This window comes from Myripristis murdjan, chromosome 12 (genome assembly GCF_902150065.1).
Source record: "Myripristis murdjan chromosome 12, fMyrMur1.1, whole genome shotgun sequence".
Lineage (NCBI taxonomy): Eukaryota > Metazoa > Chordata > Actinopteri > Holocentriformes > Holocentridae > Myripristis > Myripristis murdjan.
Window position 1 is genome coordinate 24201077 of NC_043991.1, and position 21208 is coordinate 24222284.

Here is a 21208-nt window from a genome sequence, read left to right on the forward strand (position 1 = left end):
CTTTCTCGCATACATCCATTTTCTGATCTTGCTCTGTCCCTCCTCAAATCTTTATTCCTTTTACTCCTTTTACTTCTATTAGTTTAACACCGCTGACGCTTATACAAAACCACTGTCGTAACTCCATCTCTGCACACGTAACAATCGGTGAAAATGAAAAGACAAAGGCGCTCTTGATGTCTCTCTTGATGTGTTGAAGTGTTTTTCGCTCATGTCTCCTGTGCACACGTGAAATATGCGCACACGTGCACGGGGTTTGATTGATGTGGACGGATGCTGAAGGACGTCCTAGGTTGCCGGGGATGAGGCTCAAAAGCCCCGGCCTCAACGGGGGAGACAACCCCGGCACCGAGGGGCCCCGCTGGGATGCCCACAGCCGGGGAGCCCCAGGCATGTGTCAGGGCCAACCAAAGACAAATCGCTGGCCAAGGACATCCTATAGCAGCCACGCATACACATATACATTATGTGTATATCTATATATGTGTAAGAGTACAGTCCTAATGAGTGTATGATCTTTAAAATGTGTGACCATGTTAAAATGAAGACATGTAAATGAGTTCCAGTGTGCACATGTGTGATTTGTTAGTATAATAACCTACTGTGGTGCCAGAATAAGCTGCACAGTCTATGTGGAGGAAACGGTCGTGTCTTCATTGTACAACAGAGGTGAGAGCAGCCCCCCCCCCCCCCCCCCACCACCCATGTGACTCGAGCAAACAGTGAGCAGACACACAACAAACACACACCGCAGCCGTTTCCGTCGCTTCTCTTTTTTCTTGTTAGTTTATTTTTCAATTGCTTAGAAAAACAAAACAAACAAGGGCTCACAGATGACAGACTCCTGCAAATCTGCAGCTTGTCCGTGTGCCAACCCCGAGCCTCACTTTTCAATATTCATGAGGGTATGCAAATGAAGGTGCGTCGCATTCAATCGTCGAGTGAGTCACGTGACCCGGGTGAAGGGGTCTAAGGGCACAGGGGGTGGGGAGGCTCCAGGGCCACAGACGAGGGGGCGACTCCCACCTGCCCCCCATCTCCGATGAGAGCGAGCCACTCTTTGCATAATGGAATTGACCAATAGGTTATGTCTTTTTCTGTACAAACTAAAACATGGTAATACCACACTTACACACTTGCCAGCAAGCTAGGTATCACGACAGTTTCAGTTGCTTCGAAAACCCGCCAGAGGGGAAAATTTTTATATGACCTATATACTTCATTTAAATACAAAGCTAAAAATAAAATAAGACAACAACAACAACAACAAAAAAAAACATCAATGAAATAGTATCATCACTTAATAGGCAGATGAACACTTACAGACGATTAGGTCACACCTCGAAAAACGTTCATCGGGAGCTTTTTGAACAACCCTTTTCATCTGGCTAACCATCTGGGGTGTGTTCCTACCACACAGGATCTGGATTCTTGATGCAAGACAGAGAAAATAATAATATTAAAAAAATAAAACACACATTAAACTACCCATAGAGATTCAATGGGAAACTAAGTATGTGTATGTATGTGCATATATGGTATGTGTGCGTGCGTGTATATGTGTGTGTGTGTGTGTGTGTGACTACCCCCGAGCAATTTAACATGAGCTAATTCCTGATAGGAGCGCATGAGAAGGCCAACGTCTAGCCACACGACATAACCCGTCCATCTAAAACCGTATCTGTGTTGCACTATGCCCATCCCGCAGCGCTCTCTCCATCCTTTTTTTTTTTTTTTTAAATACCTGTAAATATACTGTATGCTGGATTATTACATAAAGAGCCCATTTACAAATGGTACATGATTGGCTTGGTACGTCAATATCGTAGTACACACGTTAGCAGGTCAGCTGGAATAAGGATCACATATGACTAGCTAATGAGGTCATATCATTTTTCTTCTTTTTCGTCGTCATCGTCAAATACACAGGTTAATGATTTTCATTTTTCTCAAGAAAAAAACAAAAAACAAATCAAGATTCAGATGCAGTCAATATTAAACACTAGCAAAATGTTCACTGCAAAGAATGGCTTGAGGAGAGCAAATTAAAGAAGCATTTCACTTTTTGTGTGCCATGCTTTTTTTTTCGTTTCCACCTTTCTCTCTCTTACTCTCCAAATGAGAGCTGCGTTTTTTTTTTCTTTTCTTTTTTTTGCAACAACAGAAAGATGCAACTTAAAAAGTCCAACTTGGTCATCCTCAGCATGCCCTCTGTTGCCACTGGCCCTACAGGCCCCCAAAAACAAGAATGCTCCTATAAAAAAAAAATGGATAGTTGACAAGGCCACTAGTCTCTTAAAACATCCTAAAAACCCTCACTACACTCAGTCCATTCTTCTCACTACTGAGTTTTGTTTTTAAATGTTAATCCACAACCACTGATTCAAAATCAACTCTTTGCTTTTTTTTGAAAATTTCCAATGCGAATCACCTCAAAACAGTGCAAAACAACTCAAACCTGTGCAATAAGGCCTACCCCTAGAACGTCATACATACATACATACAGTTTTTCCTCAAAAAAAAAAAAAAAAAAAAAAAAAAAAAGACTTCGAAAATAATACAGTAATAACAGAGACAATAAATGATACAAAATAATATAATAATATCTGTGATGTGAATAACAAAGCATGGACATGCACGGCTTGACAGAGGAGATGAGGCAACCCCAAATTCCCCTGTGGGACAATGGACAAAAACAAAGAAACCCCAGAAAGCAGAGTCTGTTTTAATGCTTCTCTACACCCTCGACCGACCCCCCGCCCTCCAGCTCCGTCCCGCATCGAGCGCCTTTCTCCTGCCTCTATTGGTGGCCCGGCCTGCGCTCGGGCCGCGGGGAGCTGGGGGGAGGATGGAGGGGTGTGCTCGGAGTGTGTCGTCTCACAAGGGCTCAAGCGGCCATCTGCCACCCTGCGCTAGCCAGCCTGATCCTTTTCCTTAGCCCAGGCCAGGCCAGCAGGCCCGCTGTCTCATCCTCGCAGAAAGACTTCCTGCTGCGGGGGGGACAAAGGCGGGAGAAGCTGTGGGAGCTTTGGAGCGCGGCCCCCACGGCAAGGCCCTTTGACCCGGTGCCTGGCCCGGGGAGGCAGACGGCCCAGACAGACAGCACCGTGTCTGCTCTCCCCTCCTCCGCTCTTTTATCAGCCACACAGACCCCAGGGGCTGATGGGGAGACAGAGGAGGGGGAGGAGAGAGAGAGAGAGACACGGAGAGGGGAGGGTGGTGGGCAAATGAACACAATGGAGGGACTGACATGGAGTACTCTAACCCCCCCCTCCATTCATCTTTGGGGTAAAGATCTCTCTATTCCCTGTGGACAAGCTGCTGCCCTTTCCTCCTTTCCGCTACATGACCCCTCTTCGCCCATTCCCCCCTCTCCGACCGCAGCCCGGCTCCCGGAGTCTGCGCAGGCCAAGCACGCCCCCGCTGGCCACCCTCCTCTCGATCTGCATCTCATGTGCTCTGGCTGTTTGAAAGCCGCATCCCTCTGTGCTCACGTTGGCCCGCGGCGAGCCGTTTATTGACTTTTTTACGGTTTGTTTATTGCAGTGGTCACCAATCTTGAAGGAATTATCTAATTATAGAATTCAGAACAATAACCACATGAAGCGTTGATCGCACGATTCGAGGACGCGCATCGCGTGGCCCGATCTGGTTTTAGTGCTGAGCCGGCGACGGGGACCGGGCCACTGAGGTGCCACTGTGGACGATCCAATGAAATGGCGGCGGAATGGTAAAATAGTGTGGAAGCAGAGTGACACTACTGAGTGCACATTAATAGGTGAGCCTGAGTTCTGTATTCAAGCCAGATTGCTGGGCTCAATGTGTGTAAGAGCTGTTACAGCACATGATCAAATTTCTCCATCTGTGTCTGTACATGTATTCCTATGATGAATTCTTATTAATACACCATGGTATGTATACCACCATGAAAAGTTTTGCATTTTTTGGGACATATTTGTCTGATTTGAATAATTGCTCATGGAACTAAACAGAAATGCAACTTCCTTGTGTGGAAAATCGTACACTGATCTTCTCATAAAAATAACTATAACTTCAATTGGACTTGCAATTGGATCGTTTGAACCAAAAAGGGAGCAAATAATTAAAAGATCATTAGAAAAATTACACAATTAGCAGAAATCTGGGGAGCTTTGGTTTTACATAACATCTCACGCCTCCCGACAGAGGAGCCTTACGCCGACTGTAAAGCATGGTATTAATGGCATTCTGATTTGGGGCTGCTTTTGATGCCTCAGGGCCTGGCCAGATTGCTGTCACTGAGTCAAACATGAATTTCACAATGTACCAGAGAACACTTGAGGAGAATGTGGAGCCATCTGTCAAAAAACTGAAGCTGAACCAAAAATGGATCTTGCAACAGGATAATGATCCAAAACACTCAAAGCAAATCCACAGAATAATAATTCAATAAGAAAAATGCACTCACTGAGTCAAAGCCAGGACATTTGCTTTTCAGAGCCCATAAACAATCCGGTGTATGGTATTTTTCGAACGTTAATGCTATAAATCAACGCCGATTTTGTACAGGTTGTGAAAAGAGTTGTGACGCAACAGGCTCTTTAACCTATTTCACTCGCCGCTTGTTGACACGCTATCAACCCCTGACACTTCCTGAGAGCGTCAGGGGCCCTGAGCGGACAGGAAAACACATCACAGAGTTTGACACACCTCTGTAGCAATGAGCGGGCACAAATTCCCCCAAGTCAGTGAGGGAGAAAAGACATTCGCAAGAAAGGGGGCGACACCAACTACTGAAGCTGCAGCTCTAGCAAATAGTGAGACGGTGAAAGAAGAAATTGCATTTCTGTTGAGTTTTGTTAAATGTGTATAACTTCTCAGTGTTATCTGTCGATAGTCTGGAAATGAAGACCAGACAACCTTATATGTATATAAATAAATAAAGACAAACTTTTCAGGTGGTGTCCTTAGTTTTTCAAAGCTCAGCGCTGTAGATTAGGCTCTCCTACTGGAATCTCAATGAGAAAAGGGAGATGCGTTCTTGTCATGTGACATGCCAGTATAGAAAGATACAAATGTAGCCACACAAGGCCAATAGGGGCTTTTATCAAAACTTTCCCGTGAGGTAGATCTTTCCTTTAATTTTGACTGTAAACTGCTAGTTTCTTCTGAAAGGTTGGTGATCACTGAGCTAAAGCTAAGAGCACTGGGAGAGAGAGAATTGCTCTGGGAGTGGAGGTTTTGGGCTCGGATTTGGGACAAAGCTTGGACCTGCTGGTCTATCCAGGGATTAGAGTGTACTGTTGGACCAGTTAGTCCAGACCAGTGACGGGCAGCCATGTACCACAGCGGGCCAGGACTCCAGGATTTCAGTGCAAACAAAGTCTGCACTACTACTAAGTTCCTGAAGGTGAGATAATCAGTGAAATGACTTGACTGTAGTGTTTGGTTGGTACAAAACCCTGGAGACGTCCAGCTCTCAGTGGTACATGGCTGTATATTCCTGGCCAAAGTTGGACTGGTGGTCTTATACTAGTGGGCTGTTCTGCTGTAGTATCTTTGTCAAGACTTGAGGCTTGGAGGCCCGCGGCCTAAAGACTGGCAAAGTTGAGACCAGAGCATGGTTTATTTTTTTATAGGGATTCAGATTTAGGGAATCAGACTGAGACAAATGAAAGGTATTTCCAGGGGCACTGCGGGCTGTCTCCTCTCCTCTGTGGGGGCTGGCACCTAGGTGGTGGTGGTGAGCTTCTGGATGGTACGGTTGTAGTACTGGGTGGTGAGAGCCTCCAGGGGGCTCCAGCGATGTGCATGCAGCTCAATGACCTCCATGAGGAGGGAGCGGGTGAGCTGAGATTCGGCCGGACAAAGCATCTTGTCCCTGGCTGCCGCGAGGAGATCTGTCATCATCTCTGGAAGCTGCTCCTCCAAGAGACGGCCAATGCTCTGCAGCTGGTAAACGGCAAAAAAAAACAAAAACAAAAAAACAAAAAACAAAAAACAGGGAAGTGGAGATAGCAAGGGAGGGCAAAATGGAAGTAAGAGGACAAGGCGGAAGGAGAAACAGGAGGAAGAGGATTAGCAAAGAGGTGACAGTGAGGCAGAGGAGATGGTGAAGAGGAGGGTGAAATTGGTGAGGAAGAGAGCAAGGTCAGAGAGAGGAGAGGAGGGGGGAGGAGACAGGGAGGGAAAGACAGATTATTGATTTCTGAATGAAAAAAAAAAAAAAATCTTACCAAACTGAGCGTGTAGCACTGATTTTGTATTCTGAACACACTGGTCAACAGGCAAAATACAGGTGGGAGGTCAGAATAAAAATGTGTGTGTCCCTTACAGAGAGCAGGACAGCATGTCTGGCACCCCATCGCTGTGGATACACACATACTGTCTGCGTGTCTATCTATTTGTGTGTGTGTGTGTGTGTGTGTGTGTGTGTATGTGCATTTGTGCATGCAAGTAAGTAACTGAGATTGCAAGGCTGTGGTTGCATTTGCGAGCATCTGGGAGCCGTTTGCCAACCAGAGCTCGCTTTTCCTGTCCGCTCTCTCCCTCCCCCTCTCTCTCTCGCTCCTTTTTTTTTTTTTTCCCATCCCCAGACCTCTCGTGCTCTTCATACTTGGTGAGAGCTTCCTGCTCTTGTGCTGCCACAGCTCCGGCTCCCATTGAATATATAATTCTGCGTCGGTTCACCTGCACTGCTTTATTATTCATCAACCTCATGAGACTCGCGAGGCTACATGCTACCTCGTGGTAACAAAGAGAAACCCGTGTTTAAGATGTGCGTGAATTTTACTACGCAGAGTTGAAACAAAGCATGGGCTTTATGGTTTATAGAGGCATACTGTTTTTTATGGCCATGAAAAATAAATATTAAATGGGATTTACTTCTTGGATGTATTTTTTTCATATATTTTATGGGGCACTGTCCAGGTTTAACAGGAATTCCACATAAACCTCTTGTTTACACCCAAGGGCACAATATGATGGTTGTGTGTGTGTGTGTGTGTGTGTGTGTGTGTGTGTGGCCCATACCTCCATTGAACAGCAGAGGACTGCATCTTCCTTCACGTCTGTGGACTCCAACAGCTGCAAGGGGCGAAAAGCAGCAGTCAGACAAGTACATGACGGAAATATAGAGTATTACTAAACAACGCAACTAAATAAAATCAACTCAAACTGGAAGTCCAATATGTATGTATTTGGATATAGGATACATGAGGAGATTAGGCAAGTGCATGTTTGTGAGGGTGTGTGTTTTAAATCAGCGCACACAAAAGAAAAAAAAAAAAAAAAAGCAAACCTTGATTATAAATATTTTCTTTTAACACATGAAACTGGCAAGACAGCAGTCCAGGCTTTCAGCCAGGCAAACTAGCTAATCATCAGACATCAAAGCCTGCTGCATGCATGTTCACACACGCACACGCACGCACACACACACAGTAACCGGAATAAAACAGTTGAGTTGGTAAACATGCTAGCTGGCTTTTCCCCTGATGCTGGCCCCACAGACAGATGGGCACACGACTGGCACTTTCAAACAATGTGGAGAGACAATGGGAGGCATAAACAGAGGGAGAGAGAAAGAGAGAGACAGAGATAGAGAGAGAGCGAGTTTCCCATGCTAGATGATGCAGCATACGGCTTTGCAATAAACAAAGTTTTCCCCCTGCAAGACTCATTTAGTCTGTTTCCAAACCCACTACTCTGACAGACTCAATGGACGGAGGCTGGAGCTAAACATGGCACTGACGTGGGATACAGGAACTGCAGTAATTACATAAAGCATGCATATTATGTAAAAAAAAAAAAAAAAAAAAAAAGAAAAGAAAAGAAAGAAAGAAAGAAAAAGAACTGACATCAGCATGTAGAGGATGGAGATCTGTGACCGAAAGTCACTTTTCCTGTAAAGACTACCCTGCGATGCAGAGTCAGTTTAAATGTGGCCAAAATGATGAGTATAGAGGTACTTACACACTCTCACACACGCACACACACACACACACACCAACTCAGTTAGGTGGACGACGAGCAGCCCTGGCCAGGAGAGCGGAGCGGGGCCGGAGCCGGGGGCCGTGGGTTAGACCACCACCCGGCTGAGGGGTCCCACCTGCTGCTGGGCCACACCGGGGCTCGTGCACACACACCAAGTACCCCAACCACCGCCTGGCCACAATGTTAAAGCCTTTCCTGGTGGTGTTTTTTTCCCTAACAAACAAAAAGAAAACCTCGCGGAGCTCCACATTCAATATGAGATGGCCTCTGTTTCCGCGCTGTGAGCCTGATGGCACGCCGCCGATCTCCTCCGTCCCAGGCAGTCGGGCAGATGTCAGCTCCTCGGTGCGCTCTGACGGGGTGTGGTGACAGTATAGCTGTTTGATGTGGTAACATTACTGGGGTCTTGTCATTCCCAGAGTGGAAGAACTGTGCGACAAGTAGGACTCGCTCATAATGAGTTCTCTGGGGACCCGGGGGGGTGACTCTGTGCTCAATACACTTAAAATAGTCTAATCTTTACTCATCTGTCGTCAGTTCTCCCCTCCATTGCAACAGCCCTCCTCGTTCCCTCGTCTCCTCTGCCGCTCCTACACCGCTGTGCTCTTAGCTCCATGCGGCCGACTTGAGAGGGAAAATCCCGTCGAGGCAGAATTCACGTATGCCAGATTAGCCCCATTATCTTGAGAACGGCTGATCTGAGGTTGGTTAACGCACACGGCCCTCTTGCTGAAGCTAGAAAAGACAGACGGCGAGGAATCTGGTTTGTTAGGTCACTGAGAAGGGAGGCGAGCCGCACGGAAAAGAAAAGGGAAAACTCGGGCCGCTTGTGATTTCCAGTTCCGTTCATTCAGAAAGTCTTTGAAGGACATGACAAGCGGGAAAAAACTGAGAGTCTCATTTAGCATTTGGAGGCATTGTGTCCGATACGACTCATACTTAAAATCACTCATTCAACGCAAACAGAAATAGATCCTCGTCCATTCCAGCTTCCTTCACACACTTCATCTCCGTCTCTTTCACTGTGCATGCGCTGGATAAACGTCTGCTATTGTCGAATTGTCTGCACACCGCAAGCTCTTTTAGGAAAACAGTTTTTTGACAAAAACCATGCACCACTGTGCTGAGAGAGGATTCAGCTGTCTACAAATGGCACGCTGACATCGGAAAGTTAAAATTATGACAACTTCAAATTCATATGGGTTTTCAATAGTTGCATAGCAACAGCAGGAGTGAGGAAAAGCACTCTGCATGATAACACCACCACCACCAACAACAATGACAATAACAATAATGATAAAAATATAAAAATGACATAGTGACTAATGAAAGGCTACAGCTGTGTTTTTTAAATAAGCATTTTTAATGACTTGATTAATGATCAGGATATTTATTTATTTGATATTAAATTACTAAATAATTTAATTGTAATATCAAAAAAGCTTGATTCAAGCATGACTTTTGGCCTTTTCACACAGCCATACGAAATCATTTACTTCATTAAAAATTATTATTTGCACTGAAAATCGTTAAAGGAACAGCTGTTCCACTTATTTGATGTAGTATAACTTCCAAAGTGGGATACCAATGCTGTTAGACGTACATATAAAACTCTGCTTTATATTTTCGTATACACTGTAAATAGCCCCTGTCATCGCCACGCAGTAATTTGGATCTCTTCGTCGATGATTTATATCACCGCATTTTATCACTGTGATTATTTTTAGCGCTTTCCTCCCATGTTTTATCACTGTGTAAATATAACTATTAGGAGGTGTAGGACACATCCACCTTTCGAGAATCCTGTGTATCCTAATGGCCTGTCACTCAATCACTCGTGAATGAGATCAGTGCCTATTAATCTGCTCTACCTATACAGCTGTCATGTACACCAGACACACTTCATAACACACCTCCTCTACAGCTGTTAACCTAATCCTGTTCTGCAGGCTACGGCTACAAGAAGGCAGCCGCCGCCGGCTTTACTGGCAGTCTCACACACGCACATGCACGCACAAATGTGTAGACACTAATGCTTCCATACAGAAACTAATAGCCTTCACATTAAACACACACACACATGCACTCGCACACACACGCGCACAAAGACATGCAGAAGTTATAGTGTAGCCTGAAGCTGGTGGCCTGTGGCTACATGTCAGAACAAGACAGTCATAACAGCAGACAGATGAAAATGAAGAACAAAGGCTCCAGGAAATACTGCACTGCCAAACAAGCACGCAAGCACACACACACACACACACACACACACATGCACTCACAAACATGTAGGAATGGACATATACACAGTGCAAATACACAAACACTTTGACCTCTCACCCACATCGGTGCCTTTATTCACGAGTGTGCTCTGACCTCATGCATCATTCAGAATTGGTTAGATGTCATATTGTTGCTGCATTATGGAGGTGTTAAGCTAGGTGTGTGTGTGTGCTTATAATGTATGTCCACACCCTTGTTCGTGTTGCCAAGCCTTTTAACAAGCTGAGATAATGCATTGGGCATACGCTCAGACAGGGTGTGGGTGGTGTGTTGAGTGTCAGTTGTGTGTGAGCGTGTGTGTGTGTTAGACAAATGTAGGGTGTGCGTGGTGTGTGCCAAACTGGCAGAGGTGTGGGCAAGAGTGGTGAAACTCCCTGGCACGTGCCTCCATCCTACCCTTATTTCTTTTCCTTCCTTTCAAACCTTGACTCGGCGTGAAATCATTTTCTCTTCCTGATCATGTCATCTTCCTCGGCCTCTCTCCCTTTTTTTTCCTTTTCTACCTGTCACGCCACGAGTAAATTACTGCCGCAGCAATGGCTGGCAACCTTACCGCGCTCTCCTCCGTTTCCCTCACATCCTCTCCTCTCTCTTCCTCCCGCAGCCCCTCAATCTCTTCCCCTTTCAATACTTCTTCTGTTAAAAAAACACTTCTGCATCAGGGCAATGTCTGTTGTGGCTGAGTGGTTTCCATGGTGACCGTGGGACTCTGTCTACCACAGTCAGCTGATGGGGGAACTGAACCTGGGGTCAGGTGTTTTACTGGAACCACAGATGCTGTTACATCTGTGCCCTGTCTGAACATCTAACCAAAGCCACGGCGGTGTCCACAGTCTAGACTCGGTCTGGCCAGAAAGAGGAAACTCGGTCTTTGTGCTTCACTGCTCATGCATGAAACAGCTGCGATGTGTGAGCAGAGAGGGAAGTGGAGAGGACAGGTCACACCGAGTACACAGGACATTCAGCTAAAGACATATGAAGGAATACTTTTGAGACAAGATGTCGGATACCATTTTCACCTCTGTAGGTCCAGAGGTCTGGTTCCTGTGGGCAGCATTTCATCTTAGCTTAGCATAATGACTTATCTAAGGCCCTCACTGCAAAAACTCAAAATCTTACCAAGATTATTTGTCTTATTTCAAGTCAAAAATGTCTTATTCCTAGTCAAAATATCTCATTACACTTAAAATAAGACATGATCACCTCAGAAGTAACGTGTTTTTAGACAACTGTCTCTTGTTTCAAGTGAAAATTTGCTTGAAACAAGTGAAAATTTGCTTGTTTCATTGGCAAAATTTGTTTCTTGTTTCTAGCTAATTTTCACTTATTTCAAGTGAATTTTCACTTTTTCCACTTGCAAATTTTGCCAATGAAACAAGCAAATTTGCACTTGTTTCAAGTGAATTTTCACTTGAAACAAGTGAAAATTGTCTAAAAACAATTTACTTCTGAGGTGATCATGTCTTATTTTAAGTGTAATGAGATATTTTGACTAGAAATAAGACATTTTTGACTTGAAATAAGACAAATAATCTTGGTAAGATTTTGCGTTTTTGCAGTGCTGTTTACACGACAACAGTTCTGATGAAAACGGAAAACTCATTCCTTTGCGTTTTTAAAAAGTTCCATGTTTATACGATAACGCTGTGAGAACGATCCTCGTTCCCACGGATCCGCAAATACAACTGAAAACGCTGTAGTGTGCATGCCAGGCCAATGGGGTGGCGGTGTAACTTTGCAATGTAACACCACAGAGTAGCACCGCGCTCCTGCGCACAAACAGCTCGATAGTCCACCGTTGTTGTTGTTTTCCTGTTCGCACATGGCTCAAAACGTCATAGTCACACGAGAAGTGGGGCCGTGCCGTCATCGTTTTCACAAGAATTTCGTGTTGCCAGTTTACTTGGCGACAGGGAGAGCGGCATTAGCAAAAAATTAAACTCTGGAACCCGGTTTCAAAAGTTTGCGTTTTCAAACACCTAAAACGCCGTTGTCGTTTAAATTAAAGGCCAAACCGCCACAAAAGTTAACTGTTTTTGTGAAAATCGTTGTTGTGTAAACAGCCCCAAAGACTGTCTTATTTACAATGTATCATGTGTATTTCAAATAAAAAATAAAATAAAATAAAATGAGAGTCATTTAAGGAGTTGTTTGATGGTGGAACTGTAACCGCTGAACACTTTGAAGTCCTGTTTATTTAATTTTTTTAAATTCCAAAATGTACTTCAAATACACAATGCCTTATGTAAAAAAAGTCAGCTTCGAAGTTGCTGTAATGACTCCCATAGACTTCAAGTCTTCATGCTATGCTCACACGAAATGCCACCCGATGGAACCGAACCAGTGGTGAGAATGATATCAAACATCTTGGGCAAGTTGCCCGAAACATTGGAGTTTTCCTCTAAGCTTGACACTACTCTCTCACCGGCACCTGTGGAAGATCACTCAGTTATTGACAGAGTTATGAATGACAGATGTGGCAGACACCGACCTCTCGTAGGCAGGTGTAAATCGGACAGACCAGCACCCTGAACGGCTCCCCGGCGCTGCTCCTCATGGTACCAAACACCTCACACAGGAAAGTGATGAAACCCAGCCACCTCTCCACGTCGGCCTGCTGGAGGTCGTCCCGATGGGAGAAGTCTCTCTGTGAGGGGGAGAGAGAGGGAGAGAGCGAGACAAAGACAGAGACAGACAGATTGATAAACGGGGGAAAAGAAGGCAGCGGGGCAGGAGACAGAAAATAGATTCATTTTAGAAATCACAGCAGAGCAGCAGAAACCAGAAACACTAGAATCGATGAGGCTTTTGTGCTTTTGTGGATCCGTGTGGAAGTTCAAGGTAGGTGGTGGGTAGGCGGCTATTTAAGTGTTTAATAAATACATCAGCACCGGTGGTAAACTATCTTTACCCGCAGAACCATTGATCACCATTAACATCTTTAGTATCTCTCTGATGGGAATTACTGTAGGTGGCACACGTATTAACCTCCCTGCTGAAAGTACTTGAAGTCAAAAAGGATTTGAGAAACACATTAAACAAATTCATGTATTTCTTTTATCTGCCACTGAGAAGAGCAGAATATGTTAATTCACGCTGAAAGTGAGGGGCAGTGCAGTGAACTGTGTCAGTGCTGTGAAAGTGTCGGGGTTAATATGGGTTAATGCATAAAGCGCACTCGCAAAGATGTCATAAACCAGGTTAAATTGAAAGTTTGTTTAAAGCTACGGCAACTCTTTCCGCTTCTCTTCTTTTTTGGTGTGCAAACGCATCGGCAACTTGCATTGGCGCAAACGTGCGACGGCGCCGGGGGCGTGTGAGCGTCCCGCACAGCACGGATATACGCACACAGATTAATCAGCCCCGAAAAAGCTCAGAGTGACAACTTGACACGCTGACAAGCATCGCACACACTTCCAACCGGCTTCACAGGCTTCTCACACACTTCCAAGGGCACGGCCTTGGTGTCTGACATTTGAACAACAAACTGGCTCAAGTGGGGAAGCACACAGGAGAGCAAAAAGCTTGGCGCACAAAAATGCCTATACTAGCGACATGAATTAGGATCATTAGCAAAAGAAGAGACAAGCTGGGTTGGAGGGGGAAAAAAACGAGGTGCTAACTGCATTTTCCACAAAAAAAATCCAAATGCTCTTCTTAGCCTTGCAAAATAAACAGCATACTTAGCAGGTGACAGCGTGGCAATACTGTATTTAATCAAAGCAACAACAAACCCTGCTGCCTCCCTGTTAATAAGCAGAGTGGTCACAGACTAATTGCCCTCATATTGAGGGAGCAAGGGGTCTCACAGCAACATGCATCATTAATGAAGGCCGTGGTGCGCCTACTTATGACATTTAGAATGTTTTAAAGCGTTGAACCCAAATGTCAAAGGCACGGGGGGGGGTCTACGCTGGCTGGGCCGAAAAGGGTGGAAGCAGAAATGAAAGAGCGAAAGAGCAGGAGGGCCATACCGCAAGAAAGGAGAGAGTAAATAAAAAGATGGAGAAAAGAGGAAAGAGGATTAAGGCAGGATTCCTCACTTCTGGTCGGGATGAAAAATCTCAGCGTTTGACGGGAGGAATAATCTGAACGGAGGGAGAAAAAAAAATGGAGACAGGAGGAAAGCAAATAGCATGATGTCGAGCGTAAGCCGTCAAGGATGCGGGTGAGGAGGGATGGAGGGGAGGCGAGAATAAAGACGGTAGAGAAAAGAGCAGCAGCAGCAGGAGATGGAGACAGGTGTAGGAGTGAAGAGAGGTACAGGAGGAGGTACGGTGATGCAGCAGGTGGGTTAACATTTAGATCTGGCACGTCATCTGAAGACAGCGAGTGCCGTTTGCTTGTGTGTGTGTGCGTGCGTGCGTGGATGTCTTGTTGGTCTACTTTCAGACAGTCTGCCGCTCTGGCGAGGCTGTCTGGCTCGCCGAGCGGAGTGTACGAGCGAGGAGTGAAAGCGAGAAGTATAGGGGGGAGAGCGAGGGGAGGTGAGTGGGGGAGCACTGGCCCGTTTTGTTCTGGGTGAGGGGAGATGATAAGACCGGTGCGCTTTCGGAATAGAGAGCTCATGAGGGGAGACGAGGGGGAGAGGGAAGGGGACGGAGGCACTGAAACCTGGAATGGCTGAACGGATATTTTCAGCACGGGACACTGGAACTACATGGTTAAATGGGGAGGGTGGTGTGCGGCGGCGAGGGGTGAGGGGACACAATCGGGTCTCTCTCCCCGGGGTGTCTTGATTAGCTCCTTTGTCTGCTGACATTTACAACATCACACACACAGTTGGTTTCCTCCTGCTAGGGCTTTGTGGTTTCCTCACAGAACTGAGGCTGAATGAAATCACCGCCAAGAGGATTTTCTTATTATATGTGTGTACAAAACCCCTGGTGTTTCAAAAATTATGAGCCATCAAGTGTCCGTGGCTGAGCAGACGGCTGCTTATAATTGCATACACGCAGAATATTCCAGACTACCCAAAAATAACCAATCAAACTGCAATGCAGCGAGCAAACTAAATGCCATAAATACATCTGGATAACATACAACATGTGATGCTGATTCGAATGCATCTGCAGAAGACTATATTCAGAGTCTTGTTTACTGGTTCAAACGTGAACAAGAGACTCATGGAGACGCTGCGCAGACTTGCTGGTACACACCGGAGCAGTGATCACCACGTCAGGGTGTTAAGATTTGAAACAAAATGGAAGTTAATGTAGGCTCATGAGCAAAAATGACACAATCCAAAATATCCAAAAGCAAAAATTGAGTAGCTTTACTAGATAGCATGGCTAACTGTATGTACAAGGAGAGATGTGTACACTAGTCTGGCACGTGGACAGAAACCTTGCCCCAAATCAATTCAAGAGTGAAAATTGTGTGTAATAATGAAAATGCAAAGTATCTACATTAAGTTATTAGGACCATTATGTTGAAGTGAAAAATGTGGAGCAGCAGCCTTTGTCTACCTCACATCCATGATAACCATCACTGTGGGAGCTACCCTGAAATCACTGGCAAAAAAACGCAAAACGCTGTCACGTCTTACACAGTGGGACGGACACCCCAGTATGATGATTATGCAAATGGAATAGACAGAATAAGCTGAGTGATACGGCCAAAAAATAAAATCTCTATCATTTTTTTTGAAAAACTTTTCACCATTTTAATCTAGATTTTTCTTGTTTGTCACTAACCACTACTACTGATGGGAATCAATGTGGGCATGACCATGTGACTGGTGATTTCTGCATGTGTTTCTGGGCATGTACATTCTATGTAGGTGAGTGAATTCGGGCTTGTTTGACAGAGTAGTCAGCGGCTGTGTTATAATATACGTAGTCAAAATGTGGATTTTACAATAGAGCTGTTTTTGCATCAATTTTAAACATAAGATTGATTTATCACACAGCCCTATAATAATTAAAATCCTGAATCAAATTTAACATCATTAAAGTAAACATCTCTAATACTCACTCTGACCAATTTGACCAGAATAACAAAATTTCTTCATACAGGAACTCAAACTCATGTCCAGACCACTGCACAGCGTCCCTCCCAGCCCTCTCACCTGCAGCATGTTGAGCAGCAGCGATCTGAACTTGGTCCCCTCCACCATGAACAGCGCCATCTTGTCGCAGAGCTTGGCCGCCGTGGTGGCGAAGCTCCGGTCCGACACGGCCTTGGAGTAGATTGTGCTGACGACCTGCGTGAGGGTCTCCTCGCAGCGTGCCGAGGACTGCGCCTCCTCCATGAACGAGGCCAGCTGCTGCTCCACCCCGCTGCTGTTGCTCCTCATGCTGTTGAGAAGGTCCACCAGCCGGTCCATGCGCTGGGCTCCAGGGCCTGCCGACTGCACACATGTCTCCTCCTGGGGACAGAGGAGGGGAAAAAAAAACAAGAATTACAGAACATCTTACAATATTCAATTTTAACATACATTTGACCATGCACAGTGATTTTTAGTAAGGAAATGTTTTAGTTAGGAAAACATCCCGAGTGATGGTGATGAGGTAAAGTTGTTCAGACTTAATATTTAAAGGTAAATGAAATTTGGATTTTGTAGTGGTATTTAAATAAATAAGTAATTATATACTTCAGGACTTCTTTCAGCTGAATTTGCCTAAAGATAAAAATATAACAAATTAAGCAAAACTGTCAAGGTCTTTTTATTACTTTTCTCAAAGTAGGTTTTTTGGTGTTTTATGCTTGCACACGACAACAGCAACTTAACATCACACACATTGGTAGAATACCAAGGGTAGAGACATAGACCATACAAACTGACACACCCAGATGGATTACTAATATCTATCTGAGATGGAGCCAATGCAGTTATGACACAAACTGTGACACCTATGAGTCTTTTGAAGATGTTTTGCTTCCTGAAAGGTGAGAAAGTTTAAGACTGGAGGGTCAGGGCTGTGGGGGCTCTCGCAGTGGATTTCTGCATCGTCCACAGTCCCTCTTACATCTGGGCAGCCTTGATCAAAATCCTCTGGGAGCGAGGCAAGGATTTTGTCTTCACTCATCCAAAGGGGGCTTGGAACCATGTACAAAGTGAGGTAACTGGCCCATATCATAATTACCCAACTTAATTGGAAGCTAGAACTTTTTTTTCTTTTAAGCTGGCTGGAGGGAAGAATTCATCAACCGGAGCCAGATTTCTTCATGGGTTTGGTGTTGGTACAAGTGTCTCCGGTCCAAGCCTTTTTGCCTTGCTCCAATAGACAGGTTTACAGCCAATGGAGCAATTGTGTCCCAAAACAAAGTACCTGCTTGGACCGGAACCAAGCATCAAATCATGAATCTACATTTGTGGTGCAAAGCCCTTCAACAGTCAATTGATGAAGCTCAGTTTTAGAAACATTGGCTTAAATTCATGTATCTGCTACACTGCAGCAACCAGAGAACCTGTTGGTAAGTACAAGCAAACATGAGTTTATTATGTTTTAATAACACATGTTTATATGCAATAACGTATAATAACCCAGTCTTTATCAACCAAATTATACTACAGTGAAGTCACAGCACAGCAGTGTTTAGCTTGCTCCCAGTGTAATATCACTTTGACAGTGCAAGTGTTACTTTCTTTGATAAACAGAGTTAACTAGTGTTAGCTGCCTAGCTACCCTGTTTGGAAGGAAAAAAACAGCAGTCGCAAAGAAAAACCTCAAGTGCTTATTGATACTACCAAGAAAGAGGCCGAGGTAAACTCACCAAGAGATGACTGATTCGTATAGTCGTGCTCAGGTGTGATTATGTCGGTACTTTACCCTCCACGTGAGCTTTCCCTAATCCTTTATTACTGCAGATGTCGACTCCTAACCCCAGTGAAGCTCTGGATATAAGATACAGACATCTGACTCTCTTGACTTGTGATCTTGTAAACCTCGCTGTCTGCAGTGTCGCAGCTGCTTATTGCACAACTGGAACCTCCAACTCTCCAAATCACCTGAATTCACCTTGAATGTAATATGTGATCAGCTGGGAATTGCTGAAATCCCACATATGTCTGTTTGTGTTTAAAGCTTTGTCTGAAAAATGTGACAAGGGTCAGTGTTTCATGTAGCAAACGCTCTCCCTCTACTGTAATTTAGGTTAATGTTACAGTAGCTAACAGCCTATTTGAAGCATGCTGCAGTCAATCTGGGGGAAAAGTAAATACACACACTGATTGGCACACGTAAACACAGGGCAACACTACACGATGGCATGCGACACTGCATATAGCTGTGTATCCTCCATAGTGCTGTGTGTCCTTTCACACTTTGGCCAAAATGACTGCATTGCTGACATTGGGCTGCATCTATTAATATTTCCAACACTGTAAAGTGCTAAGGTGTTATGTGCTAATTGTGTTTACACTTGCTTAAAATGCAAAGTGTGTACGTCAACCATACTCAGCACGGTCCAATGTGCTGTTGAAACGTGGTGGATAGGGTGTATTTACAGTGCTTTCTCTATGAAAGTTAGTCTATTTTACATGATAAATGAGACTTTCTTTGTGTTGCACGTACATGGATTAAATCCCCCTTAGAGAGGAAATAACTACGAGCACCATGCCAATAGGACATGACATAATCAATATGATATGAAAACCAATCAATGCCTTCTGAGATCTAGCCAATATACTGCATCTTATCTCGGTTCAGAGCTATAACTATGCATTTTATCATACTGTCATACTCCCATATCCCAAAGAAAGGACATGGAAAGCACGATGACTGCTGCATGTTTAGGCCATCTGATTTTTGATTCTGCTGCAGGACATTGGAAAATGAGAAAGGGCCCAAACGGACAAAATGGATTTTCTTTAGGCGGTCTGCAAAGAACAATAAACCGCAGTCGATCCGATTTCCATTTTCTGTTTCGTGGAATCAGAAACAGAGAACGACAGCAGACCCCTTTCTTGATTTTGCATTTTCACCCATTGTACCCTTAGTCGTTTGGTTTTTGATTCTGCTGCAGGAAACTGGAAAGTGAATAACATCCCAAATGGACTCAAATGGTTTTTCGTTTGGTTGCCAGCAGAATCAAATGACTAAGGGTACACTGGATGAGAATGCAAAATCAAGACAGGGGTCTTCTGCCGTTCTCCATTTCTGCTTTCGCAAAATGGAAATTGGGCTGACCCTGTTTTAATTTGCTTTGCAGACAGCATAAAGAAAGTCCATTTGGGTCATTTCTTGTTTTCTAATGTCTGGCAGAAATCCTAATTTATGCAATCCTATGCTAATTAGTTACCCCTATCTTATCCTTACTTAAATAAAGTGACAAAAGTAACATTTAAGGCAGATAAGCCATTTAAGGCAGATAATCTTTTGCTAGAGTTCATAAAACTAGCAGTCTGAAGAAAAAGCTTGATTATAGACAGAATTCACACCATGTCCCCACAGTTTCTTTTGAACATGCAACATTTCTGTTTTTTTTTTTTTTTTTTTGCCTGAGTTTTGATGTCTTTGGGGATATGTTTATTAATCCCTGCTTTGTTGCCTGCAGGGAGTTTGTGAACTTGTCAAATCAAACCACACCAGGTGGCAGTGAGTTGGTCGCAGATAGAGGAGGCAGAGAGCAGCAACACAGTTGGCTATCTGGCTAGTTTAGTGCACACAGTGGAAAACATCATAAACTATTAGCTATAATGCTGCTTCAGCTACTTCACCTCCTCAGTGAGAACATGCACTCTCCTCTCTGCCGACCGAACAGCCTGACTGTGCGGCAGCCTGAATGCTAAATAACCAAGCAAAGTGGTGGAATAAATTACCAAAGCAAATATCAGTGTAAGATTAGCATGTTTGTGTCTGCATGTCTGATATGAGTGACAGTGTGTATTTGAACCTAATGAAAGCAATTACAAGACGACATGGCTGTGTGTGATGTGTGCACACACGCATGTCCTCATTGGCCTAATGCTGACTGACAGGCCGTAAGCAGCTTTCCTCTACCTTGTCCTTTAGCCTCCTCCTCAGCCTTTCTTTCGATGACTGCAGCAGGCTGACTTTGGGCTGCTCCAACTGGCCCTCGCTTGTTCTCCCACTTCCTAGTGGGCTGGTAGACTCCTGATTAACTGTCTGGTCTGGGTAGGTGTTTTGACTGGCTGTTGACGCAGATTTGGGTGATTCACCAGGATTCTTGCTGTTGCAATCTCTAGGCTCCGGTGGCAGTTTGCTCTGCTCCTCACCCACTTTTACATTCTCAGTCTCTTTCTCTTTGGTTGTTCTTGATGGTACTCCTTTATCCTTTGTCTGTCCATACCCCTGCCCTTGCCCCTTCTGGTTGTGGTGCCAGCGGCGGTTCTGGCTGTAGCCATGGTGTGGGGGCCCTCCTTGTCGCTGCCCGTGCACTCCTTGATGCTGACGAGGGGGCCTACCACTGCCATTGTTTCTGTTGTCTCCCAGCTGCTCTGTTAAATTCTGCTGCTGTAGGTTTGGAGACTGCTGCTGGGACTGATCCCTCTGGTGCTGTGGCGACTGCTGCTGAATTTGGTTCTTTCCTCCTCCACCGCCGCCTCCTCCCTGCATTCGCTGCTGTCTCCTGGAAAGAAAGCAGGTTTCAGTTAGCCACATGGCTGTGCCGCGCTGTCTGGCGTGCCATCTCCCTCTGTACCTTAAGCCTCTCTGTTGTGCACTGGCCGCCAACTGACCGGCCACCACTCTGTGTCACACTGGCTTCCTGCCTTCTATCCATGACATCCACCTTCCACGCATCTCTGTCCTTCTTTTTACTTCTCCTTCTCTCTTTTCTCTGCCCTCTTCAAAACTAACTGTAACCCTGCAGTTCTGTGAAACTGGTCTTCTTTTGTAGTTCTGTCTGTTTATCCCCAACTCTTTTATCTAGTTAGAATGAATGACATTCCACTCAATTTTCAGTTTTGCCTAGCAACCAACAACTGCTCTTCTATCAATAGTCCTATGGGAAAGTACAACCATATACAGACAGTACATTAGCT

At 44.9% G+C, this 21208-nt stretch overlaps 1 protein-coding gene across 3 annotated transcripts in view; it reads right to left on the reverse strand.

Moving 5' to 3' along the window:
- Nucleotides 1–886: 886 nt before the first annotated feature.
- The window catches only part of ctif (CBP80/20-dependent translation initiation factor), an 83024-nt gene continuing 62702 nt past the window's right edge, over nucleotides 887–21208 (reverse strand). For all 3 annotated transcript variants that reach the window (XM_030065125.1, XM_030065127.1, XM_030065124.1), the window contains 5 exons: nucleotides 20205–20793; nucleotides 16328–16627; nucleotides 12749–12904; nucleotides 7012–7065; nucleotides 887–5931 (listed from right to left, as the gene is read on the reverse strand). In XM_030065125.1, coding sequence (XP_029920985.1) covers nucleotides 5710–5931; nucleotides 7012–7065; nucleotides 12749–12904; nucleotides 16328–16627; nucleotides 20205–20793 — 1321 coding nt within the window. In that variant the 3' untranslated portion in view covers nucleotides 887–5709. The remainder of the gene's footprint in view (nucleotides 5932–7011; nucleotides 7066–12748; nucleotides 12905–16327; nucleotides 16628–20204; nucleotides 20794–21208) is intronic.